The sequence below is a fragment of the Brienomyrus brachyistius genome, chromosome 1 (genome assembly GCF_023856365.1).
Source record: "Brienomyrus brachyistius isolate T26 chromosome 1, BBRACH_0.4, whole genome shotgun sequence".
In the NCBI taxonomy this organism is placed as follows: domain Eukaryota; kingdom Metazoa; phylum Chordata; class Actinopteri; order Osteoglossiformes; family Mormyridae; genus Brienomyrus; species Brienomyrus brachyistius.
The window spans coordinates 31,221,781-31,246,401 of NC_064533.1; the positions used below are offsets into that span (position 1 = coordinate 31,221,781).

At 42.3% G+C, this 24,621-nt stretch overlaps 1 protein-coding gene across 1 annotated transcript; it reads right to left on the reverse strand.

Annotated features, from left to right (window-relative positions):
- Positions 1-231: 231 nt before the first annotated feature.
- On the reverse strand, positions 232-22,496 carry LOC125751829 (muscarinic acetylcholine receptor M2-like). Its single transcript, XM_049031207.1, has 2 exons — positions 22,149-22,496; positions 232-6,866 (listed from the first exon to the last, which is right to left on the reverse strand). The coding sequence occupies exon 2, from the start codon at positions 6,836-6,838 to the stop codon at positions 5,549-5,551; it is 1,290 nt and encodes a 429-aa protein (XP_048887164.1). The 5' UTR covers positions 6,839-6,866; positions 22,149-22,496; the 3' UTR covers positions 232-5,548.
- Positions 22,497-24,621: the final 2,125 nt, after the last annotated feature.

A 24,621-nucleotide genomic window follows, 5' to 3' on the forward strand; every position in this document is an offset into this window, starting at 1 on the left:
GGAGAGTTAACCAGTAAGCCTTGTCTGATGACTTGGTTCCTGCTACCCCATCATAGACCTGCTCAGTGCTCTCAAAATTGCTATTGTGTGCTTTCAGGTCCTAAGACTTGTGTGTGCATACTTGGCACAAATTTAGTTATTTAGAACGTTGGCCTCAAGCAAAGGTGCCTTCTAACACAGAACAGGTCATGCTGCTGAGAAATAAGAGGATTTCTCCTTTCAGACGAGAAGGGAGAGTTTTATGTGTTTTATTGAACTGACACATTAATATTACTGGAATAACAATATAAACTCCAAGCTACAGCAGAACATGCTTTTTACTTTTTTCACTTCCTTTTGCATGAACATTTCCTGATATACACAATGACTTCTGGGTAGTGTGGCTGAACACTGAAGATACTACACAGGAGGATGTTGACTCTTCGGTGCTATTTATTATGCTGGTGAAGAACATATAGGAAACCTTTATGGCATTAAATGAGTAGTGAGACGAATTTTCAATATGTTTTCAGTATTATGCAAGATACTAAAAATTGGTAATTAGTTAAAATTGTAACACTTTACTTGATGAAACACAAATATTTAGTAACAACTCAGTTACTACTGAAGTACAGATCATAAACAAACCATGAACAAATATAGTTGCTACTTTAGATAAAACAACCATCATGATTTTTAATGATGAACAAACATCCATCCATCTTCTGACTCCTATCCAGAGTTGCAGGGGGTCCAGAGCCTATGGCCATAAGGCAGGGAACAACCCAGGATGGGGCACCAACCCATCTCAGGACACACTCACACACCATTCACTCACACCACACACACCTATGGGCAATTTGATAACTCCAATCAGCCTCAGCATGTTTTCAATGAACAGACATACGATCAGTATATCACTTACATTATTCATTACTTATTCCTTTAGAAGTTCCTTAGTAGATCCTTCAGTAGTTCACACGGGATTACAGAATTAACAGATATAGTGACAAATATAGTGACTCCTTGGCAAGAAAGATGCATCATGATTCATTAATGATGAACAAACATGAGAATTTACCATGTTATTCACAACTTGTTCCTTTAGTAGTTCACAAAGGTTTACAGAAATAACATATAGTAACAACTATAGTAACTGCTTGAGATAAAACATGTTTCACAATTCATTAAGGATGAATTAACATGAGATCAATATATAACTAAGATTTAGCTTGTGGCTAATTAATACATAAGCAATGGCATAATACTGTATTATCTGTGTCTTGCCAAGTAAAGCGTTAATGTTACAATTACAAGTTACTTCATTCAAAAGTAATTGAATTACTTTGCAAATTACTGCATATAAAAGTAAATAGCTACTAGGGAAAGTAACCTTTGCATTACTTCAATTCTCTTATTAATGCATACATACCCAAACAGCACACATATATCATATGGACAAAAGTATTGGGACACCTGGCCATTACACCCATAGGAACTTTTATGACATCACATTCTGAATCCATAGACATCATACTTAGACATTTTGGACAATTCTATGCTTCCAACTTTGAGGTAACAGTTTGGGGAAGGCCCTCTTCTGTTCCAGCATGACTGTGCCCCAGTGCACAAAGCAAGGTCCATACAGGCACAGTTGGGTGAGTTTGGTGTGGAAGAACTTGACTGGCCCACACAGAGCCCTGACCTCAACCCCATCATACACCTTTGGGATGAACTAGAACAGAGACTGTGAGCCAGGCCTTCACATCCAACATCAGTGCCTGATTTCACAAATGCTTTTCAGGATGAATGGGCAAAAATTCTCAGAGACACACTCCTGTTATAGCTGCAAAGAGGAAACCAACTCCATATTGATGCCTATGGATTCAGAATGTGATGTCATAAAAGTTCTTGTAGGTCTAATGGCCTGGTGTCCCACTACTTTTGTCCATGTAATGTATGTGTGTCTAGATTGATGGAATGATAATTTCTGTTGATTAATCGTATTGCTAATGCTCACTTTGAGGCACCATACTTAATATGTGTATATTTAGCATAATGTTCTTTACATTTTCTCTCGGCACTAGATGTGTAGCTGTATACAATATGTTCGCTCATTCTAAGCTGATATTCCCAATAGACCATCTGTTAACATCGAGCTGGGCTGATGGACTGGTCTATAACATACTACACATGGCATTGATGTCTATAGATTTAGAATGGGATGTCATACCATCACTGAATGCCACAAATGTTTTTTTTTGGAAAAAAAATACTTTAATGTATCACTTTAATTACCTAGCACTTGCTGTGGCCAGAAATCCAGAATTCTGTACAACAAAACATTATCAATAACAAGTGAAAGATACTTTCAAGCACATGCCTGAGTATCTACTGTATATTCCAAATAATGAAAAAAGCATTACAGTAAGTAGAAAGCAGTTAGTAGGTATTACAGTAAGTAGAAAGGACACGATCACATTCCCATGGCATGGAAAGAATCTAAGGAACAACTTCCTAATAACACTAAATACTGATATATATTATCCGCACAGTATGTACTGCATTTTTACTTAATGGGCCTTTTCTCTTGTAAGAACACTGAATACTTTAAGATTTAGATCGGAATTATCTGAATTTGCAGTGCGGAATTCTGTTTTTATCCAATGTTCTTCTCAGACAGACCTGTTCCGCTGCACCATACTGGCTTGATACGAGTAATAATTCGCATTTCACACACAAGGCAGAAACAGACAACCAATTTGACACAGAAAACAGATGAACTGACTTTTCTTCCCAGAATCCTTTATTTCTTCTGGCCTCCCCCCACCTCTGCCCTGTAACTGGGACAGCTGGGTCTTTAGCATCAGTCTGCATTCCCTGGCTACCAGTTAGCATCCCACTAGTCCCAGTAGCTGTATTATCGTTCACTGATCCATCACTCTCAACACAGGATAGATTCATTGCTGTACTTTCTTTCTCGCCTTAAAAGCATAAGGTGATCAGATATCATATATTGTCTTAATTATTTAACTCTTACAGTATTGCTAATGCAACAGTTCATGTCACTCTGAAATCTGATACTTTTCAGTGTAGTGTTGATTTCACAGTGTTACTACTCTTCTGTCCTTTTCCCTGTTACTCCTCATATTGACACTGAAGCCTCTGTCTCTTTGAATAATCCCTCGCGATATGGTTCTCCATGTTGTTTTCTTCTCATGCGTGGAGACTTGCACGTGGGTGCAACAAACATGCAACTACATACCGACACTTTAAAGTGTTCGTATTCCCTGTGACATTTCTGCTTGTTGTCCATACATACAACTGTGTATTAGTATCTACGGTGCATCCGGAAAGTATTCACAGCGCATGACTTTTTCCACGGGGGCGGCGTGGTGGTGCAGTGGTTAGCACTGTCGCCTCACACCTCTGGGACCCGCGTTCAAGTCTCCGCCTGGGTCACATGTGTGCGGAGTTTGCATGTTGTCGTCGTGGGGTTTCCTCCGGGTACTCCGGTTTCCCCCCACAGTCCAAAAACATGCTGAGGCTAATTGGAGTTGCTGAATTGCCCGTAGGTGTGCATGTGTGAGTGAATGGTGTGTGAGTGTGCCCTGCGATGGGCTGGCCCCCCATCCTGGGTTGTTCCCTGCCTCGTGCCCATTGATTCCGGGATAGGCTCCGGACCCCCCGCGACCCAATAGGATAAGCGGTTTGGAAAATGGATGGATGGATGGATGGACTTTTTCCACATTTTGTTATGTTACAGCCTTATTCCAAAATGGATTAAATTAATTTATTTTTCCCTCAAAATTCTACACACAACACTCCATAATGAGAACGTGAAAAAAGTTTACTTGAGATTTTTGCAAATTTATTCAAAATAAAAGGAGCTGAGAAATCTCATGTACATAAGTATTCACAGTCTTTGCCATGAAGCTTAAAATTGATCATCCTTGAGATGTTTCTGCAGCTTAATTGGAGTCCACCTGTGGTAAATGTGGTTGATTGGACATGATTTGGAAAGGCACACATCTTGTCTATATAAGGTCCCACAGTTGACAGTGCATGTTAGAGCACAAACCAAGCATGAAGTCGAGGCACAAATCTGGGGAAGGTTACAGAAAATTTTCTGCTGCTTTGAAGGTCCCAATGAGCACAGTGGCCTCCATCATCCGTAAGTGGAAGAAGTTCCAAACCACCAGGACTCTTCCTAGAGTTCGCCGACTATCTAAACTGAGCGATCGGGGGAGAAGGGCCTTAGTCAGGGAGGTGACCAAGAACCCGATGGTCACACTGTCAGAGCTCCAGAGGTCCTCTGTGGAGAGAGGAGAACCTTCCAGAAGCAATCCAGCAATCTCTGCATCTCTGCAGCAATCCAGCAATAAGGCCTGTATGGTAGAGTGGCCAGACGTAAGCCACTCCTTAGCAAAAGGCACACGGCAGCCCACCTGCAGTTTGCCAAAAAGCACCTGAAGGACTCTCAGACCATGAGGAACAAAATTCTCTGGTCTGATGAGACAAAGATTGAACTCTTTGGTGTAAATGCAGGCGTCACGCTTGGAGGAAACCAGGCACCGCTCATCACCAGGCCAATACCATCCGTACAGTGAAGCATGGTGGTGGCAGCATCATGCTGTGGGGATGTTTTTCAGCGACAGGAACTGGGAGACTGGCCAGGATAAAGGGAAAGATTGCTGCAGCAATTTACAGAGACATCCTGGATGGGAAAACCTCCTCCAGAGCGTTCTTGACCTTAGACTGGGGCGACGGTTCATCTTTCAGCAGGACGACGACCCTAAGCACACAGCCAAGCTATTAAAGGAGTGGCTTCAGGAGAACTCTGTGAATGTCCTTGAGTGGCCCAGCCAGAGCCAAGACTCTGGAGAGATCTTCAAACGGCTGTGCACCGACGCTTCCCATCCAACCTGATGGAGCTTGGGAGGTGCTGCAAAGAGGGATAGGCGAAACTGCCCAAGGACAGGTGTGCCAAGCTTGTGGCACCATATTCAAAAAGACTTGAGGCTCTAATTGCTGCCAAAGGTGCTTCAACAAAGTATTGAGCAAAGGCTGTGAATCCTTATGTACATGTGATTTCTCAGTTTTATATTTTTAATAAATTTGCAAAAATCTCAAGTAAACTTTTTTCACATCATTATGGGGTGTTGTGTATAGAATTTTGAGGAGAAAATTGTATTTAATCCATTTTGGAATAAGGCTGTAACATAACCGATGGATGCACTGTATATTAATCTATGCTGTGTGAATGTCTCTCTCTACTACCTTTTAAATGCACATTTTTGTTCCAGGGCTTTTAGATTTATGAAGACTACTGCTTGCACTTATCTTTTGTTGAATCTATTTCCATATACATTTAGAATTCACTGTTTCCCCGACTTAGTTCTGTCTGATATTAATGTGTATCTGAGTGCAGTTATGTGGTCATATTTTCATATTTTGTCTTATCTCGCAGCTGCAAGACAATGTCTTAATTTCCCTCTTTTTCGTTCATTTCCTTTCATCCCCAGCTACTCCTACATTGCCAGACTCACATTAGAAAACAAGGTTTTGCTCATCTAGCGGATCTACTGTTCTTGTATTGACAGAGGAGGAGGTGTTTGAAGGTTTTTTTGAATGTGACGTTGCAGAGGGCATAGCAGGCGGGGTTTACTGTGCTGTTAATATAGCAAAGCCAATAGCCAATAGTCCACATGGTGATGGGGATGCAGCTGGAGCAGAACGTGTTGATGAGCACCATGACATTGTAGGGTGTCCAGGTGACCACAAATGCCACGAGGATTGCCATGATCGTCCGTGTGACCTTCTTCTCCCGTGATGATGTCATCTTCTTCTTCCTGGGTGAATTTATGGCGTTCCTCACTATGTTTTGGCTCTGCTGTTCCACTTCAGGGACAATCTCTATTATGGCACTGGTGATCATGCAGTTGCCATCATTGTTAAAAACTTTAGACCTGCTACTCTTTGAATCCAACAGACAGCCAGTTGAGAATGCTCCATTGCCATTGTGGAGCTTCAGATTGTGTCCACTGGTCTCTTTTTCTGTGCTCGGCGTCTGGTTTTTGTCAGTGTTCTCAGCTTTTAGTTTGTTGTCGTTAGCTTTATTGCTGTGACTTTGTGCCTGTTTTTTGTGAAGAGCCTTCTGAAGAACCTCCGGACGCATCTGTTTGTCCTTCTGCACACGGCTCCTGCTAGCCCGGGAGATCTGCCAGTACAGGAACGTCATGATGATGACAGGCAGATAGAATGCAGCGATGGCAGTGCCGAAGGTGACTGCGGCATTTGAGAAGAACTGGATGTAGCACTCCTTCTCAGGCACGGTGCGAACCCCAACGATAAACTGCCAGAAAAGAATAGCTGGAGCCCATAAGATGAAAGACAAGACCCAGGCTCCCGCAATCATCATGCCTGCCATTTTCGTTGTCCTTTTGATTGGATAGCTGAGTGGCTTGGTGACACAGAAATATCTATCAAAACTAATGATAAGGAGATTCATGACTGAGGCGTTACTTACGACGTAGTCCAGGGCTAGCCACAGATCACACACTACTGGCCCCATGGGCCAGTATCCAATCACAATGTAAACTGTGTACAGGTTCATGGAGCAAAGGCCAATGATTAGGTCTGCACACGCCAGACTAAAGAGAAAGTAGTTGTTGACAGTCTGTAGGTTCCTGTTAACTTTAATAGATAACATGACTAGGATGTTCCCAATTATGGTGATCAGGCTAAGAGATCCAGCAACCAGGACAATGAATACAACCTCCATCATCTTGTAGGGGTCCTTCAGTAGCTGGGAACCAGAACCCCAAGTTTCATTGAAGCTGGACAAGTTGAGCGTCATAATGTCATCGATTTAGAAGCTTCAACACCTAAGGGAAAGGCAAAAAACTGTTATAACGCAGTGGACAGATGATAAAATTCACCTCTGTTTTATAACCAATCGTATAAACATTGGTTTCTGGGGTTTTTTTGGGCCAAAGACCAAAATGCAGAAAATGCTTTAAAATGTATCTGGTTAAAGAATGCCAAAATAATTAATAAATAGTAGCAGAGTAATAAAATAAACGACCATATACTGGTATAAAGACAATATCTTCAAATATGGAAAACACCATCCTTTAACTACATCAGTCAACTCAGTCATTGCTGATTTTACCAAACTGACAGACACCCGACAAAGAAAACCCCAGAACATGAATCTAAAAAACCCTATAGGTTACATTTGGTGTAAAAGTATATACCTGTATTGTCATAAATGAAAGACACTGAAATAAACAGAAATCTTGCACTTCTATTTACATTTCATGCAATAATTAACATGAAAAACCTTCAGAGCATGATTAGGATCATATACGTAGATTTTGTTCAGTTTTGCTACGTAGACTGTGTGTGCAACAGAATTCAGAAGAGGAGGTGGATCCTTCATTCTGGAATCATCTGCAAGCCTTCCATATCTCATCCCAAACACATATCCACTGTGAAAATCAATCACGATTCAGGCTTTGAATCTTCACTCTCTTTTGTTTTATAATCCACGGTTGCTTCATTTAATATAAATACACAATATAATCACACAATTTATCAATTAAAATACTTAATGGGGTTGCTGGGCCAGCCAACTTCAGTAGTCTAAATAGACTCCATACAGGCACCAAAAGATGAAATCCATGTCAGAAAGAGTTATACTGTTTGGTGTTTACACGAGACGTTCTTTAAGACATTAAAGGAAATGGTGAAGGAGAGATACGATCCACGTTCACAGGTAAAAGAGACATACTGTTTTGTTGCCTCTGGATATAAATGATATACACAAACTTTACTGGGTTTCTTGTAAACCAGAGGCAAACTTTATTGAGTTATATGAGGACCGTAAACCGAGGAGGACAAAAATCTGGATTTAAAAGGAACCTTTATACTTAGATGATGCCTCTGATCGCATCAGAGTGAGAAACGATACATTCCAGTTTATTAAAAATCTCAAGCAATTTTAAAATAGAAGGAGTCTAAGGTCAATCATTGGCCAGTTGAACAATAGGCATTGCCAGTGGCTCGTTAGGGCACATATAAAGCACTCCCTAACGTTCGATGATTAAACAGTGAAAATGACCGTGCCATTTCAACCTGGTGATTTTGGTAAACCTTAAAGTGTTTCTCTTAATAGACCAGGGGTCAGGAACCTATGACTCGCGAGCCAGATGTGGCTCTTTTGATGGCTGCATCTGGCTCACAGACAAATCTTTAATAAAAAAAATAAGTTAGCTAATTGCAGTTAGCTAATTCCTTTTATCGAAGAAGATGGCTAAAAGAAAAAAAATATGAGGGGTATCGTACTTTTCAGCAGGAATGGACAGAGGAATTCGCCTTTGTGGAGAGAGCAGGTTCTGCAGTGTGACTAATATGCAATGATAAAATTGCATCGATGTCACAGTCAAATATAAAGCGGCACTTTGACACACACCATACTACATTTGCTTCGAAATATCCTGCGGGGGACAGCAGGAAGAAAGCATGTCAAGATGCAGTCAGCAGCAACTCTGTGTTTGGACCCAACAACGTGACTGGAATTCGGCTCGCTTTGCTGGTGCTTTAGCAATTGCGAGAAACCGAAAGCCATTCACAGAAAGAATTCAGAAACTTATTGTACAAGTAAAATGCACACATTTACTTGTATTTAGTTTTAAACATATTGTATAGCTGTCACGGAATTACATTTTTAAATATGTGGTGTTCATGGCTCTCTCAGCCAAAAAGGTTCCCGACCCCTGGCCTAAACTGTTGAGGTATATGTAACAGTGCAAGGATCTACTAAGGAACTTCTGAAGATACAAGTCACATTTCTAAATGAGGGCCAGAAAGTCTGACAATGGAACACTCCATCATAGGACTAATTACTCTAATACGTTCCACTAACGTGTTTGTATATTGTCAGCTTGAATAAACTCTTACATTTTCTTTTATATTTAAAAATTAATGTGACACAACAGGAAGAGAAGTGCTGAAGGGGAAAAAAAGTTAGATATACAATCTTACTGTAGGTAATTAAAGAAAGTGTTTAAAGCTGTTCATCTGGGTAGTAAGTAATAAGAGTATATTTGCTCAAAAAGAAACACAATTTAGGATTAGAATATATGCAAATGAACAGAAGCAGAAGCACAATGAAAACTAACAAGAACGTCTTCCATCCTACAAAGCGTTACTGATATCTTGTTGGATAGCTAGAAGAACCTTGCTTTGGCCCCAAATTCATTCAGTCTAACTCAATTCAATCTATGTTTATATAGCGCCTTTCACGACAGTCACCCCAAGGTGCTTTATATGGGTGTCTTGTGATACATTACAACATCATTATTCGTACTTCATATAAACTGTCCATCAGTTAAATGCTTTTCAGTCATATGCTCAAATATGCATCAGTGCTCTGAGTAAGACACCGGAGATGGATGATTTGTGACTGATACAGTGGTTTATAGACAAAGGACCAGATAATCACTTCTGTAACTATGCACAGAGCAAACATACAGGAGCTACTTCTGGGTTCCCTCTGCATTTCTAATATATATATATATATATATATATATATATATATATATATATATATATATATATATATATATATATATATAGTTTACATACTTTACAGAGTATGAGTATTTTATAGAGTATTTATACACATATAACTTTCTCTCATTTTTTATACTTTATTACGGAGCCCCCAAAGGGACCTGTGTAAAAAATGTAAATGCTTTGTACTGTACATATATTTCATACACACTGCTCAAAAAATGAAAGGAACACTTTGTGTAAAGTGTAGCATCAAGTCAATGAAACTTCTGGGATACTGACCTGGTCAGTTAAATAGCAGATGGGGTAGTTAATCGGTTTCGGCTTGAGGCATTTCCCTAGTTAATTTGTAGTTATTTAACTATGTTCATTTAGTTCATTCACTTCATTCATTTCTTTCTGTCCTTGCAACTTGCTCATCGTGTTCTTTGCCTCTCAAACAACTTACTCTCACAGAGGCCGTCCGACCCTCTGGCTCCAGAAGTCTGTACTGTAGGAGGACCACAGATAAAGAGCAAAGACAGACACAGACAGACACTGAACCGGCCGTGTGAAACATCTTTCTGTAACATCTTCATTCTGTCTTAATAAACTGCTTAAGCGTAAGGAACCTGCCTCATCATTCAACTAAAAGAACCTGAGGTTTCACTGAAGCATTCTATCAGTTGGCGTTAGGAACAGGATCTGTGAGAGACAAGGCCTAGAGACTAATTAATGCTGGACAACTGAAGACAACAATTAAGTGCGCAAATCAAGGGCGGTAAGATTTTCGTCCTGTCTTTGGCTGAAGGTTGAAGATAGCCTCTCCCCTGCCAAACACTCGATACAGATCAGATATCTCTATTTGTTGTGAACTCAAAAAAGATAAGTTGACTGTCAAGAACCTTTTCCGTTGCTGTAATGGGATAGAAACAGCATTCTCTTGCAGGAGTTTTCCATTTTATGTATGGAAAATGAAAAACAGCTGTTTACTGTTCGGGAATAAACAGGAGAACTAAACCGTGCTTTTGCGGTTTACTGTTAAAGAGAGTTCACAGCTCTTAATCTGTGGCTGTTCCGTCAATCATGGCCTTATCTAGTAAATTTGGCAGTAGAATGAATGTTTCTGCAAGGCCAACTGCTGGGAAGGGAGGGATGGAGCCTCTAGATGTTGATGTGGAATATATGATGAAAAATCTCAGTGAATATCTGGACACAGCTTGTTGTTTGAAGTCGATCTGTCAGAAATATGCTATGAATACAGATTCAAGTGGTATTTGGTCTTTGGATGACATGCGAAAGAGCATGAGGAAAGGCACAGGGGTTGCAGTGGACACTTGTGCTGGGTCAGATTGGCCGTCAGAAAGACGTGATTGCAAAAACTAATGCTGGCCGAGAACAAAAAAGTTTGCATGAGCAAGCTGCTGCTTTAACTGAAGTTGTCCGTGAAAAGAACAAACAGCTGTATGACAGAGAGAGAGCTGGCAGAAGAGAAAACTGCGCAAGTACTGATGCTGCACGTGTGAGTGGCGATGGTGCACGTGTGAGTGGCGATGCTGCATGTGCGAGTGCTGATGGTGCACGTGTGAGTGGCGATGGTGCGCGTGTGAGTGGCGATGCTGCGTGTGCGAGTGCTGATGGTGCGTGTGTGAGTGGCGATGCTGCGCGTGTGAGTGGCGATGCTGCATGTGCGAGTGCTGATGGTGCACGTGTGAGTGGCGATGCTGCGCGTGTGAGTGGCGATGCTGCGTGTGCGAGTGCTGATGGTGCACGTGTGAGTGGCGATGCTGCGCGTGTGAGTGGCGAAGCTGCATGTGCGAGTGCTGATGGTGCACGTGTGAGTGGCGATGCTGCGCGTGTGAGTGGCAATGCTGCGTGTGCGAGTGCTGATGGTGCGTGTGTGAGTGGCGATGCTGCGTGTGTGAGTGGCGATGCTGCATGTGCGAGTGCTGATGGTGCACGTGTGAGTGGCGATGCTGCGCGTGTGAGTGGCGATGCTGCGTGTGCGAGTGCTGATGGTGCGTGTGTGAGTGGCGATGCTGCGCGTGCGAGTGGCGATGCTGCGTGTGCGAGTGCTGATGGTGCGTGTGTGAGTGGCGATGCTGCGCGTGTGAGTGGCGATGCTGCATGTGCGAGTGCTGATGCTGCGTGTGTGAGTGGCGATGCTGCGTGTGTGAGTGCCGATGCTGCGTGTGTGAGTGCCGATGCTGCGTGTGTGAGTGCCGATGCTGCGTGTGTGAGTGGTGATGCTGCGTGTGTGAGTGCCGATGCTGCGTGTGCGAGTGCTGATACTGCGCGTGTGAGTGGCGATGCTGCGTGTGCGAGTGGCGATGCTGCGTGTGCGAGTGGCGATGCTGCGTGTGTGAGTGCCGATGCTGCGTGTGTGAGTGGCGATGCTGCGTGTGTGAGTGCCGATGCTGCGTGTGTGAGTGCTGATGCTGCGTGTGTGAGTGGCGATGCTGCGTGTGTGAGTGCCGATGCTGCGTGTGCGAGTGCTGATACTGCGCGTGTGAGTGGCGATGCTGCGTGTGCGAGTGGCGATGCTGCGTGTGCGAGTGGCGATGCTGCGTGTGTGAGTGCCGATGCTGCGTGTGTGAGTGGCGATGCTGCGTGTGTGAGTGCCGATGCTGCGTGTGTGAGTGCTGATGCTGCGTGTGTGAGTGGCGATGCTGCGTGTGCGAGTGGCGATGCTGCGTGTGTGAGTGCCGATGCTGCGTGTGCGAGTGGCGATGCTGCGTGTGCGAGTGCCGATGCTGCGTGTGTGAGTGGCGATGCTGCGTGTGTGAGTGCCGATGCTGCGTGTGTGAGTGCCGATGCTGCGTGTGCGAGTGCTAATGCTGCGCGTGTGAGTGGCGATGCTGCGTGTGTGAGTGCTGATGCTGCGCGTGCGAGTGGCGATGCTGCGCGTGCGAGTGCCGATGCTGCGCGTGCGAGTGCCGATGCTGCGCGTGCGAGTGCCGATGCTGCGCGTGCGAGTGCCGATGCTGCGCGTGCGAGTGGCGATGCTGCGCGTGCGAGTGCCGATGCTGCGTGTGCGAGTGCCGATGCTGCGTGTGTGAGTGGCGATGCTGCGTGTGTGAGTGCCGATGCTGCGTGTGTGAGTGCCGATGCTGCGTGTGTGAGTGCCGATGCTGCATGTGTGAGTGCTGATGCTGCGTGTGTGAGTGGCGATGCTGCGCGTGCGAAGGCAGAAGCAGAGAGAGATGCTTTATTGTGGAAATCAGCGAACTGCAGAGCCGAGATGAGCAAAAATCAAATTGCTTTGTTAACAAATCAGCTGCAAATGGTTTGAATGCAGGAAACGCTGAGCGACCCCTGGGGGGTGGAGTAATAACATGGGTGACTACACCTATTCCTCCTCCTCCTCCAACACCAGCCGTGCTTTTGACTGCTCTTCCACCTGTCCCTCCTGCACCCCCTCCTCCACAAGTGCCCATGTCAGCAGAGCGACTGCATCTTGCTGAAGGTCAGGAGAAAGATCGGAAAGAACAACGCTTCACACTGGCGGAAGAATTAAAGGCCACAATGGAAAAAAGAAGCAAAAAGATGAGTGCTACTACATCAGTTACTCATCCCAGCACAGCACCACCAGTGGTGTCTTCAAGCACTGCATCTAAAGTAATGGTTGATATATCTGCAAATGATGAGACATCAAAAGAAGCCCGACCCATTCGCATGGCTCCTCTGAGAACAAAAAGAGTCAAAGGAAGAAGAGAAGAGGATGGAACATAACCCTTACCAGGATGTGTACACTCATGAAGTGGCAGACCCAGGGAAAATAAATAAATGGTCCAAGGAGCTCCCACATTTGAAAAAGGAGGAGCCTGAAAACATGGACTGAATTATCTCAGCTGAAGAATATCTACAGTTTGCATCCGAATGATGGTGTTCAAGTCCTTTCAGCTGACCAAGCTCGCGAGTTGTCTGAAGAGGTCACGAAGAGTCTGGGCAATGAAGGTCAAGAGTTAGCAGGTCGATGGGCCTGCAGTAGAAGATGGCCTGAGAAGTTTAAACCCACACATATTGATTGGGCAAAGGTGTCTGACTGCCGTCAAAAATCATCCGAAGAAGTGAGCGAGTTTGCAGAATGCTTCAAACAGGTTTGGCTGGAATATGCTGGGGTGCCAGAAGTCAATGAAGAGAACTACGGGACATCGCACCATGGTCCACATTTGTGGATGGACTGAAAACTGAGGTGGCAAAGATGCTAAAAGTGTCCCGTCTAGATTGGAAGGAAGATGCAGACATACACAGACTGGTCCATTTAGGCACCAGCATTGAAAATGACATTGTAACTAGGATCAGAATGGCACAGCTTGAAAGGACGGGGAAAAAGAGGAATGACAGAACTAAGGCCATTGGGCAAAAATCTATCGTTCCAAGAGAAATGGCTGTTCTGGAACCAAAGGAAATAGCAATGATGAGGCAAACATCAATGCAAGGTTCCAACAGCTGACACTGGAGCAGAAGACACGGCTCCCGAGTGCCTGAAAACTAGACGTCCCTGTCCCTGCTCTACAGCCATTGCTGGCACTGTTGGAGCAAGAACGCGATGGACTTTATGCCATTATAAAATTGGGAAATCATGATGTTGACTTCCTAATAGACACAGGAGCAGAGCTCACCTGCCAGACAGTCCACATTTTTGCTCATCGGGAGCTAGGAAGCTAAGACATGGACTGTCTGGGGGGGGGGGGGGGGGGGGGCAGGTTGGGGAACACTGCTTTAAGCTATGTCTGCCCTGTCTACCGAGAACCTGGTTTTCCTCATCTTATCTTCAGGACCATAAAGCAGGTGGACCTTCCCTTCTTTTGGAATGTAGGTTTCTGTAAGAAACATCTTTCTGGCCAAAGTTCATACTGCCTCAGAAGATCCTCTTTTCCTTTTTGTGGTATTCTGTCCATTCTTGGTCAGATAAAAGAGCGACCACTAGATTTACTAAGTATTTATTCAATAGGTTAACTTTTTCTGCCAGTTAAAATTTATTATATAACCGCTCATGTGTGTTGGCATTTATTATCTGTAGTCTATGTTTGAGCCATCTGGAGAAAAGTGATCAAGGAATGAAAACCTCGAGCGTTAGTTTTACTGGGGCTGCTGTATTTGTTTATAGAAGAGGGTCAACAATCCAAAGCTCAGTGTGATGCTACATTCTGTGTCTGCATGATAGCTGTGTCTCTGAAGGGTGCAAACAGGCTGGACTGAATAGTTCAGAGTCTGACCTCAGACCTGAGAGGACAGTGTGAACGTGTAAGAAACATCACTTTCGTGGTTCATCCTGGAATTTGTATCTGCTATGGGTTAATGCAGTTCGTTAGCTTTGTGTTATGTATTACTGAATGTTTTTACGGTTGTTTTTTTTTTCCCCTTGTGTTTTGACGTGCCATGGATTTCTGGGCACAGGTCACAGTTAGCTTTATTTGTGCTGTAACCATAACACTGAATCGTCGGTGTTGTCCTGCATAATTCTCTATGACTCGTTCTGCGTGTTGCTGCCAATGGGCCTTAAAAGTGATTGCGTGGTAAGAGGTACACAGGAAATCACCGTAAGAATCACTCCTGATTGGTCAGCATAGATAATCACACTAACCTAATTGGCAATGACAGTAAGCAATGAATATATTGCTGTTTTACCTTTCATCTAGAGGAGAAGGAAAAGCTCCAGTGAAGTAAAATAATCTAGTAACGAAAACTGCATTTCAAACTGCAACACCTCAGTAGCTATCAGATGCTGACCTCAAAGAATAGAATAAAAACATTGATGTTTTTTAATCAGCCTTGTCCTTGATCGTTTGATGTACAGCCAAAATGAGGCATGAATGTCCTGTGTTGGACAGCATGCGTATTCTCTCTAAATGAAAAGGTTTTCAGAAACATAAGCAGAAGATACCACTGAAGCTGTTAATGGGAGGATGAGGGTCAGGAAGGGAGAATGAGGTGGGGGGGGGTAATCGGAGAGCGTGATGGGACTGAGGGAGTGACGTGGGTAATGAGAGTCAGGTAAGTAACAGCACAGTGAAGCTGTGAAGGAAGTGTGACGGAAGAAACAAGACACTCAGGCGGGGAATTAGCTCAGATATGGGCTGTGGAATGTCGAGGGATGAATAAAGACAGACGGATTCTAAAGAACAATATTGTTTTAACAATGTCAGGTCCAGAATAAAATCATTAAGGCTGCATCAGATATTACTGAGGGGGCACAAACCCCATAACCACATGGCAGTCATGGACTGATTGACTTCCACCTAAGGGGGCACATCATTAATTTGAGGATGCTGTACATTTTTACTGTACAATGTTTAATTTCAATTTGTAAAATTATATACTGTGGAATAAAAGTAGCACTGTCACAGTAAGTCTCTGATGTCTGCACTTCAGCAGGAGCTAAAACTGGTTGTTCATATTGGCCTGATAGAGCCAATCTCTCAGGAAGTGTGTGTGTGTATGTGTGTGTGCGTGTGTGCGTATGTGTGTGTGTGCGTGTGTGTGTGTGCGTATGTGTGTGTGTGCGTATGTGTGTGTGTGTGTGTACGTGTGTGTGTGTGCGTATGTGTATGTGTGTGTACGTGTGTGTGTGTGCGTATGTGTATGTGTGTGTGTATGTGTGCGTGCGCACATACACTTTTCTGTAATTATTACATTGTGGCCCAGATTTCCCCACAGTCTGACAAAAAGCTTCCCAGTCCCCACAAGGGTAAGCTCAATTTTATAAAAATCGGAATGTAATTAAAAAACTAAAAAATTCATTGTCAGGGTTAGGGCTGGGTAGGGGTTAAGGTTGTCATTGTTGGGATTAGGGATTTTCCCATATAACTGAATGGATAGTCCCCACAAAGATATGGATACAAATGTCTGTATGTGTATTTTGTTTATATTACATTGTGGGGACTAAATGTTACCCACAATGTAACAAAAACCTGTTACTTTGATGTTCTGGAGACCATTTTTCAGCTCCCCACAAAGATCTGTGAATGCAATCAAAAAAGTAAAAATGTCAAAAGTCTTGTATTTTGTTTGGTTACTTATGGTTAAGGTTAGAGCTGGGTGGGGATTAAAGTCGTCAGGTTTCGATTAGAGTTCTTCCCATACAAATGAATGGAGAGTCCCTGTAAAGATATAATTACAAACCTGTGTGTGTGCATGTGTGCGTGCGTGTGTGAAGACTTCTAGTCAAGGATGTGATGGTAGTGTAAACACAGCTGGTTTAGAAGTCACAAAATGCAATACATAGCTTGTACAGGAACTGAGATGAGAGCTCTCATTTATATGGAGAACAGCTTTGGGTAGATTTAAAAAGAGGCTTCTCATGCGAGTCAGGAGTGCATTTTACTACATTTTACTGTAAGATTTTTTGACTTCTACTTCCTTAGTGTCTTACACATCCATTTCACATTCGCTCTTTAGCCATCCCATAACCAATGACATTCATTCGACAATAAATTTGTTGTGAACAAATAAATTTTACAATCATTCCACATCTATTCTGTATCTTTTTAACATCATCCTTTCCTTGTTTCACCCCTGTTCCACAGTGTATAATTACACGCTGAGTGACTACTCGAAAACCACATGCAGTCTGCCGCAGTTCACATGAACTCCATTCTATAAACATTTTCATAGCCTTTCCCCAGCAATTCTGCCACCCGAATTCTCCCATAGCCTTTTCTGGGTGCACCAGAGTTGAAAAGACACATGGTGGGTGGCAGAATGTGCTATAAGAACATTTCTGGATCTCAAAACAATGGCAACACCTTAGCAGTGACTCATGAATTCATAACTTCAGCAGTAAACAACCTGGATAGACTCACAAACTAGTGTCAGGCAAATCTAATCAGTCCCTGCACCAAGTACAGCAGGTGGGTGAGCCGAGGCAAACACTTAATAAAACCTGTGAGCAATCACCGGGCCTTGAATGGTTACAGCAGCTAGCTGTTGACATATCAGCCTAAAGCGTCAGACCAACCATCTTCGATGGAGTTAGGGACCTATTATTAATCCACCGTAAACACGCAAGTAGGGCACTACAAAAGATAATGTAAAATGAAAAGGGAAATGACTCCCTGGTTGTTCGGAGCTGTTTACTCTGTCTTTACTTTCTATTTTCTAAGATATGAGATGGAGAAACTAAACATACGAAATCATCCTCACAAACCAGCCAAGCTGAAAGGGTGCAGAAGTCCTCAATTTAAGTGTTGAAAGAGATTATATTTACAACATGGGATTTTCAGCAACAGTGACAGCACGTAAGGATTAAGCTGCACAATAGTTCTCACAGTCTGAAATGTAAGCTACAGATCATAATGTATTTTCTAATGTGGGGCACTGTCTTTCAGAGAAACAGCAACATTCCTTTGGGCTGTCATAGTGTCCTGAGAAATCACTGAGGGCGTAACAGTCTGGACTTGCCAAATCCACAGGTAACGTGCCAAATGGGAAGCACTCTTAAATAATCAAAATTGCTGCTCCATGAGTCTCTTTGTCATACCAGGGATCCACAATATTCAGTATTTGGTTGTAATACCGAGAAGCATTAAATCCAGCTTGACATGTAAGAGTTTCCAAAGGGCCATTGGACCTGCACGGCAACATTAAGGAACGCTCCCTATGCCAAAAACCAAGGCTGAACTGGAGGAACGCATGTGCACTGTGGCTCACTGGGTAGCACTGTCACCCTGCACCTATGGGGCTGGAATCCTGATTGTGATCTGTCTGTTTAACGTTTGCATGTTCTCCCTGTGTTGCCTAGGCTGCCTCCCACAATCCAATAATAAAGTCGGCTTACTTGATTATTCTTAGTTTGCTATTATGTCTATATTATTATTATGAACTGGCATCCTATATAGCAGTGTCTCCCATAGATTGTCCACGTTTTTGCTCCCTCCAAGACAGTCCATATTTTTGCTCCCCCCCAGTTCCTGAGGGAGCAAAAACATGTGGGTCCCCGAAGGCCAGATTGGGAAACACTGCTGTACAGGAGGATCCCCTGCCCTGTGCTCCACTCTAGGTTCACTGCAACCCCCAAGACATCCCACCTCTCCTAAAAGTTCCAAAAGTCTCCCAGAAATAGGCAGCAGTACCCTGACACTCAACAATGATGGGCAATGTCCCTGAAACAAAGGTACAGATAATTAAAAATGACGTAATAATGTCTGATAAGGGATGTCTGATATTATGCCATTAAATACAGTTCAAATTATGTGTTGTGCAGTAAACTCATCATTAAATATTTTTATGGAGAAATTAGTCTTATTCGGTATTGCAAGTGCAATATGGAGTGTAGGGGGTGAAGGTAGAGATGCTAAAGGTAGCCTTTTCAAAAGAAGCTCCAAATCAACAAGTGGCAAAGCTCACTCCTAAGTCTATGACACATTTCACATGCCGTCCCATGTAGGATATGATGGGATGATCTTCTAATGCTCACGTAATAAATACACAAACATACACTTGCAGACAAACATCTAAGGTACATTTACAGAGAAATACACGTACACTGCCAAACCCTTTTAAGCAGCAACATGTATTGTCTTCTAAGGTTCAAGTAATGTCTGTATCTGGAAGGTTCATCATCTTCTGCTCACATTCCAGCTGCACAGCACAGGATGTCAGTTTTATTTGTCCTACTCTTCAATTCACTGATGCAACATGGTGTCAGAAAGGTATTCAAGCCCTCAGATGGCTCCTTGGCCATCTCTCTAATACATGCACCCTGTCCTGTATTGTTCCCTACCTAACACTCATAGCCTCTGCGATAGGATCCAGACCCCCCACGACTTGGAACAGGACAAGTTGTGTCAGAAAAAGGATGAATGGACATAAGGATGAATGGACATAAAGATGAATGGACATAAGGATGGATGGACATAAGGAGTAATTTATTATGTAACCCATGTTAATCATTTCCCTTCTAGTTCACGTCGCAAATTACTTCAGTCCTTTATTCATTAAGCGAATTATCATAAGTGTTTCTATATGTTTGCAACAGAATACCAGGAACCACCTATTGACTCCGGGGTCACCAAAACCGCCAATGTCCAGGCCAGACGCTCTTGTTTTCTATTTTCTTACACATGGTCCAAATCCCTGCTGAGTCTACAATGATACAAACTCCCTTGATAAATGCACATCTGGAAATTAATAATGGATATTATTCCCTCCTCAGGCAGGACCTGGGTTATATGCTTTTACTGGAAACTGTTCAGCGTGTTCTCTGATGCTGACAGCAGTTTCCTGTTTTCCCCCGATATTCTGGAACATCCACAGTGTCCTTTCCCCTAACATGCTGCTGTCTCAGCGTTCCCCATTTTCCTGGCTGGACAAGGACATTCACAAACACTCACACAGACAAACAAGTCAAGGCTTGACCACAGTCCCATCATGCACTTTTTCTCCAGGCCTCCCAGTCTCCCCCAGCACAGCATCACAAAAACAAAGCATCTCTAGGACCTGCCCATGACTGTGGAACATGCACAGAAGCTAAGGGTTGGACCTGAATGTAAAGATGAATCATCAGCTACTTTTCAGAAAAAAATCAATATGTACGCAATGTAGGCTGTTCCAGCCTGCCTGACGCCATAGAGACACCAGACCTTACAATTCTGCGCCTCTGGTTCTCCTCAACTCTAAAGTTAGCTGGGTCATATGCCCCCCTTATTTAGACCTAATGTCTGCTGGATCCAATTAATTTACTGAAGATCTCCTTTATGCAGCTGGTATAAAGAAGCTTGCTCTTCCTCAGCTTGTGTACAGTGAGGGCTCCATAACCCACTTGTTCAGTAGGTTACAGTATTCATCCATCCATCCATCCATCTGGCCCTAATCCCTTGTATCGTATTGACTTCTGGGAGTTCCACATAATGCCACTAATTCCTGTGCACGGAAAAAAATACCTTAAATGCACATAGATACCGTAGCTCCATACAAGCCTCTGGCAACCTTCTTGTCTCCTACATTTGAGCTCCTGCAACATTTCTGGATGTAAGTGGAAGGAGGGATGCCTCAAATGAGACTCAATCACGTCACTCGGAGATGACAGCTAGCAGGGGAGGCACACTCCCCTTACACACTGACAAACATTTACGTAGAGACACTTCTCTTATCCGCATTAATAGTGCTCTCCTTTCCACATAATGTTTTTTAACATCTTTACTGGGTTGCCAAGTCCGTGTCCTTCTGAACCTTCCTTCTTGTGAAATACTCTGGACACTGTCCTAAATGTTTTTTTTTTCCTTCAGGCAGTTACTCAACTTATTCAAGCGGTTGAGCTGAAATCAGTGTCTATTTCTCTTGGCAAATATCTGCAAATACGATGAATTGCATCATCCTGTTCTACACTTTAAAATTTGAATTTTCTAACATTTTAAACCTTCGGCATAATTCTATTATTTTCCTGAAGACGTTCAGATATTACCTCATAGAGACAGTCCACTGTGTTTGCAATAGCCATGTTTTCTATTCAATTTCATTAGCTTTTTATCTAGCACCTTTATTACAATGGTTGCAAAAACACTAAAGCCATGCACCAAGTGAAATTCAAACGATTACAGTTAGTAACACTGTATCATAAACACCAGAGATCCTAGCACACTACTATAAGGTATATGTAGTCATTTCACAGAGCAGTGTACTCTGAGGATGCATATTTGGATGCTCAGATTACAGTGGATCCGTTTTACGGTCTGATGTGGTAGCTTCATTAACCTGACTATCAGCCATGCGATATTCTACAGCCTTGGTACACCCATTTGATCTGGAAGAGTAAACCTGTCATTGGGGCAGATGTCTGAGAAGCCGGCCCTTTCTCCTGTCCTGGAAGCTGAGAAGGTCAGAAATAAACTAGCAATAAATTCCAAGCATACCTTCTGCTCCCTCAAATTTATTTCCCCTCCATGCCAATCGAATATGTGTCATAAAATGCAGAATTAAAAATTGTAAAAAGACATTTTTCGAATTTTAAAGTATCTCTGATAGAAATGGCAGGGGTTCGTTATAATGTAAATGCTTCTACACTGGATTGGATAAGATAAAATAAGATAAAATAACCTTATTAATCCTCTGGGGACACTTTTTTGCATATGTTAGCGCATAGACAGAAACACGGGTTTAAAAAATGCAAAGAGTATTCGGTAGGAATTAAATAAACATGAATATATTAATGGGTAATGAAATTTCGATTTAAATTGTACAAAGTCCAGTGCCCTCTTTTAAAAATTGGGTGCTGTTCTGACATGTAATCCAACACCAGTAAAACTGATTAGTGACCAGAATGTAATTTATACAATGCAGTATTCACAAATAAGCATTTTAATAACAAACATAGTCTTGTTTTTAAAAGCTTTACTTCATGTATTTCAGACTTCAGCTTCCGTTCACGTACAGCACAGCGCAGCGTTTCAGTGTTAGCAGAAATCTCAGTGAAACTAGATTCTTCTAGGTTTTTGTTTCCAAATATACAAACCTGTCGAAGTTCTTTCAGTCTCTAAATTCAGGAATAGTTATAGACAGTTTCGCTTCCATCACATCCTCCAGCATGTGACTATAAGTTACGATGCTTAAATTCAGCATCCACAATAACTTTACTACAATAATTACATTAACTTTAATGCAACACTCACCTTAAGAAGAGAAGTAGTAGATAAGAAGGCTCGTATTCGGACTCTCCGTGTGAAACTCACATTATATTAAATTAACACTTTTAAGCAGCCCCAATATTCTTCCGTTACAGAAGGATTCTCCATGCGAACTTAACTGCGTGAAGCTATTAGGACGTCTTTCGGTCCAGTTTCTAAAGCTCTCGAAGTGCAGTGAGATGTGTAGGTTTATGTAGACGCAGTGTGGTCTAATAAGTAAGTGGATTTTCGCCCCCACAATTTTCTCACAGCCTCCTCCCAAACGAGACGAGAGGAAAAAAACTGCCGTTACTCGCCATTCGTCTTCGCATTTTGACATTCATAACTTCACATAACATAAATTTATGCACTATTCATAACTGAAGATGGCTTCAATTTTATTAAGATTAAAAAGAAATAACATTAGTTTTAGTAGCAATGTAATGTGAATTAGGAATAACAGAGTCATTGATCTTGTTTATTACAACAGCAAGTGGAAATATTGGGGAGATATAGATGATTAATTTGGCTTTAATGTATAGACCAATGGCACTATAATAAAGGGCAGATTTGACGTATTAGATTAAGCGGGAACCCCATTTACTCGCAGCTTCCACCGTAACAGACAAAAACCGGCAACTAACGCAACTAACGCCATGGCGTTACTCGCAACGCAAGGTGCTCTGACGCCGGACGGTGGGCAGTTTACACAATAGCTAGATACACGCGAGGATCGGACAGGATTTACTCAGGACACATGCAAGTACACAAACGTTAATCGGGTACACCACAAGTACTTATAGTAACACACAACACGGTAGCTACTCACAAAGTTCGCGAGCATGCCGGTGCTATACGGAGCCGTGTCACTGGCGCTACATCATATTAATTTGCATCACCATCGTTTGAATACCACGAGAATTAAAAAAAAATGTGGTGGATCCCCAAACATACTCATTAAATACCCGCTTTAAAGCCTCCCGGATTTTCTTTAATCTCGTTTTAGTTGTTCCCTTCATTGTGTTTAACACCTGATAACATATTCGAGCTGCATTTTCAGGTATACACTATATGTGATCATCTATTCTGTAGCTGAAACAGCGCGGAAGGTAAACTGGGCGCAAAATAAAAAAAAGTACTGGAAGTTCGTAGAACTTCCGCAGTAATGTCAGCAGTAACATTATGTAACTATTACAGTACGTGAGGTAAAAAATATCAACCTTTCATTACAATGGCAAGAATGTTTTCTTTTGCTCCAGCCAGCAGAATCAGTCTCTCTTGAAAAGTTGTAAATGATTTGTCACTGTTAAAATTTCTAATAGCAAGGCAAATATTTATTCTTGATGGCAAAATGTCATTATTAAGAGCAACGGCAATTAGCGACTAAGCCAGCCTGTTCTTAGTACCTTGGAGAGCGCGTCTATTATACGGCCCATTCTAATAGGAAGAAATAAATTAACATGAAAATATTGAAACAGAGAGTTTAAGCTGTGTGACGAACTGTACAACTTTAGTATGAAATAAGTCTTTAATCTTTTATACTGGTTTAGGCCTATATAATGTCGCCTTCAGTTCAGTTTCATATAGACAGTTAAGAAAATGTGTTTTCTCTAATTTATGTCAAATTAACATATTCAGTCACAAACGGCACATTTCCCACAGAATAAGTAATATAACCATACCACAGTTCCGTATGTCTGGATGGATTGATTGATTGGAAATTGATGACCTTTGGTCTTAGGTAACTGTATAGTAGGTAATATGTATTTCATAAGAAGAGTAACTTATCCTGCATAGTTAAGGTACCAATTTATTCAAATGAACAGCTATTTCACTGAATTCACAGTGAAGTACTGTGTCCCTCAAGGATTAGAGCTAGATCCAGTGTTGTTTATTTTGTATGTAGTGCCACTTGGTAATGGTGATGCTATAAATATCACTCAAACCAGGTGAGCTGTCACAGTTGTCAAAGACTGTTTATTAGTTGGGTTACCATACATCTGGGTTGGTCTTGGTTTTGGGGTCCAACCCAGTTTTTCAAAAATCTTCAGTTTAGTGGTGCAGCCCGTATAACCTAATGTTGCAAGTTGCAGTGGAGTATCAAATGAATGAAAATGTAACAATTTCCAACATACGACAGCCCCTCAGTATTATCACACAGCATTTTAAGGCTCATGCACACGTTTACTTAAACAAATAACGATTTTCAAATCCCTATGTGTCACGCTGCTCGTGAGCAATGTCATGTTCTGTAAACAATTGGCATTTAGACATTATTCTTGTTCTTGTGTGTACAGTGAACCGCGTCGTTTGCTAGAAGTTTGATAAACTTTAGCTTAACATTTTGTAACTTGTATACACACACGGATGTTGTGTCAATTCTGTGTAAATTGTAAGACAAGAGTTAATTGTAAGGTTACCATAAATCTGGGTTTCCCTAGACGCGAATTTTCGTGGTTAATCATTAATGCTCATAAGA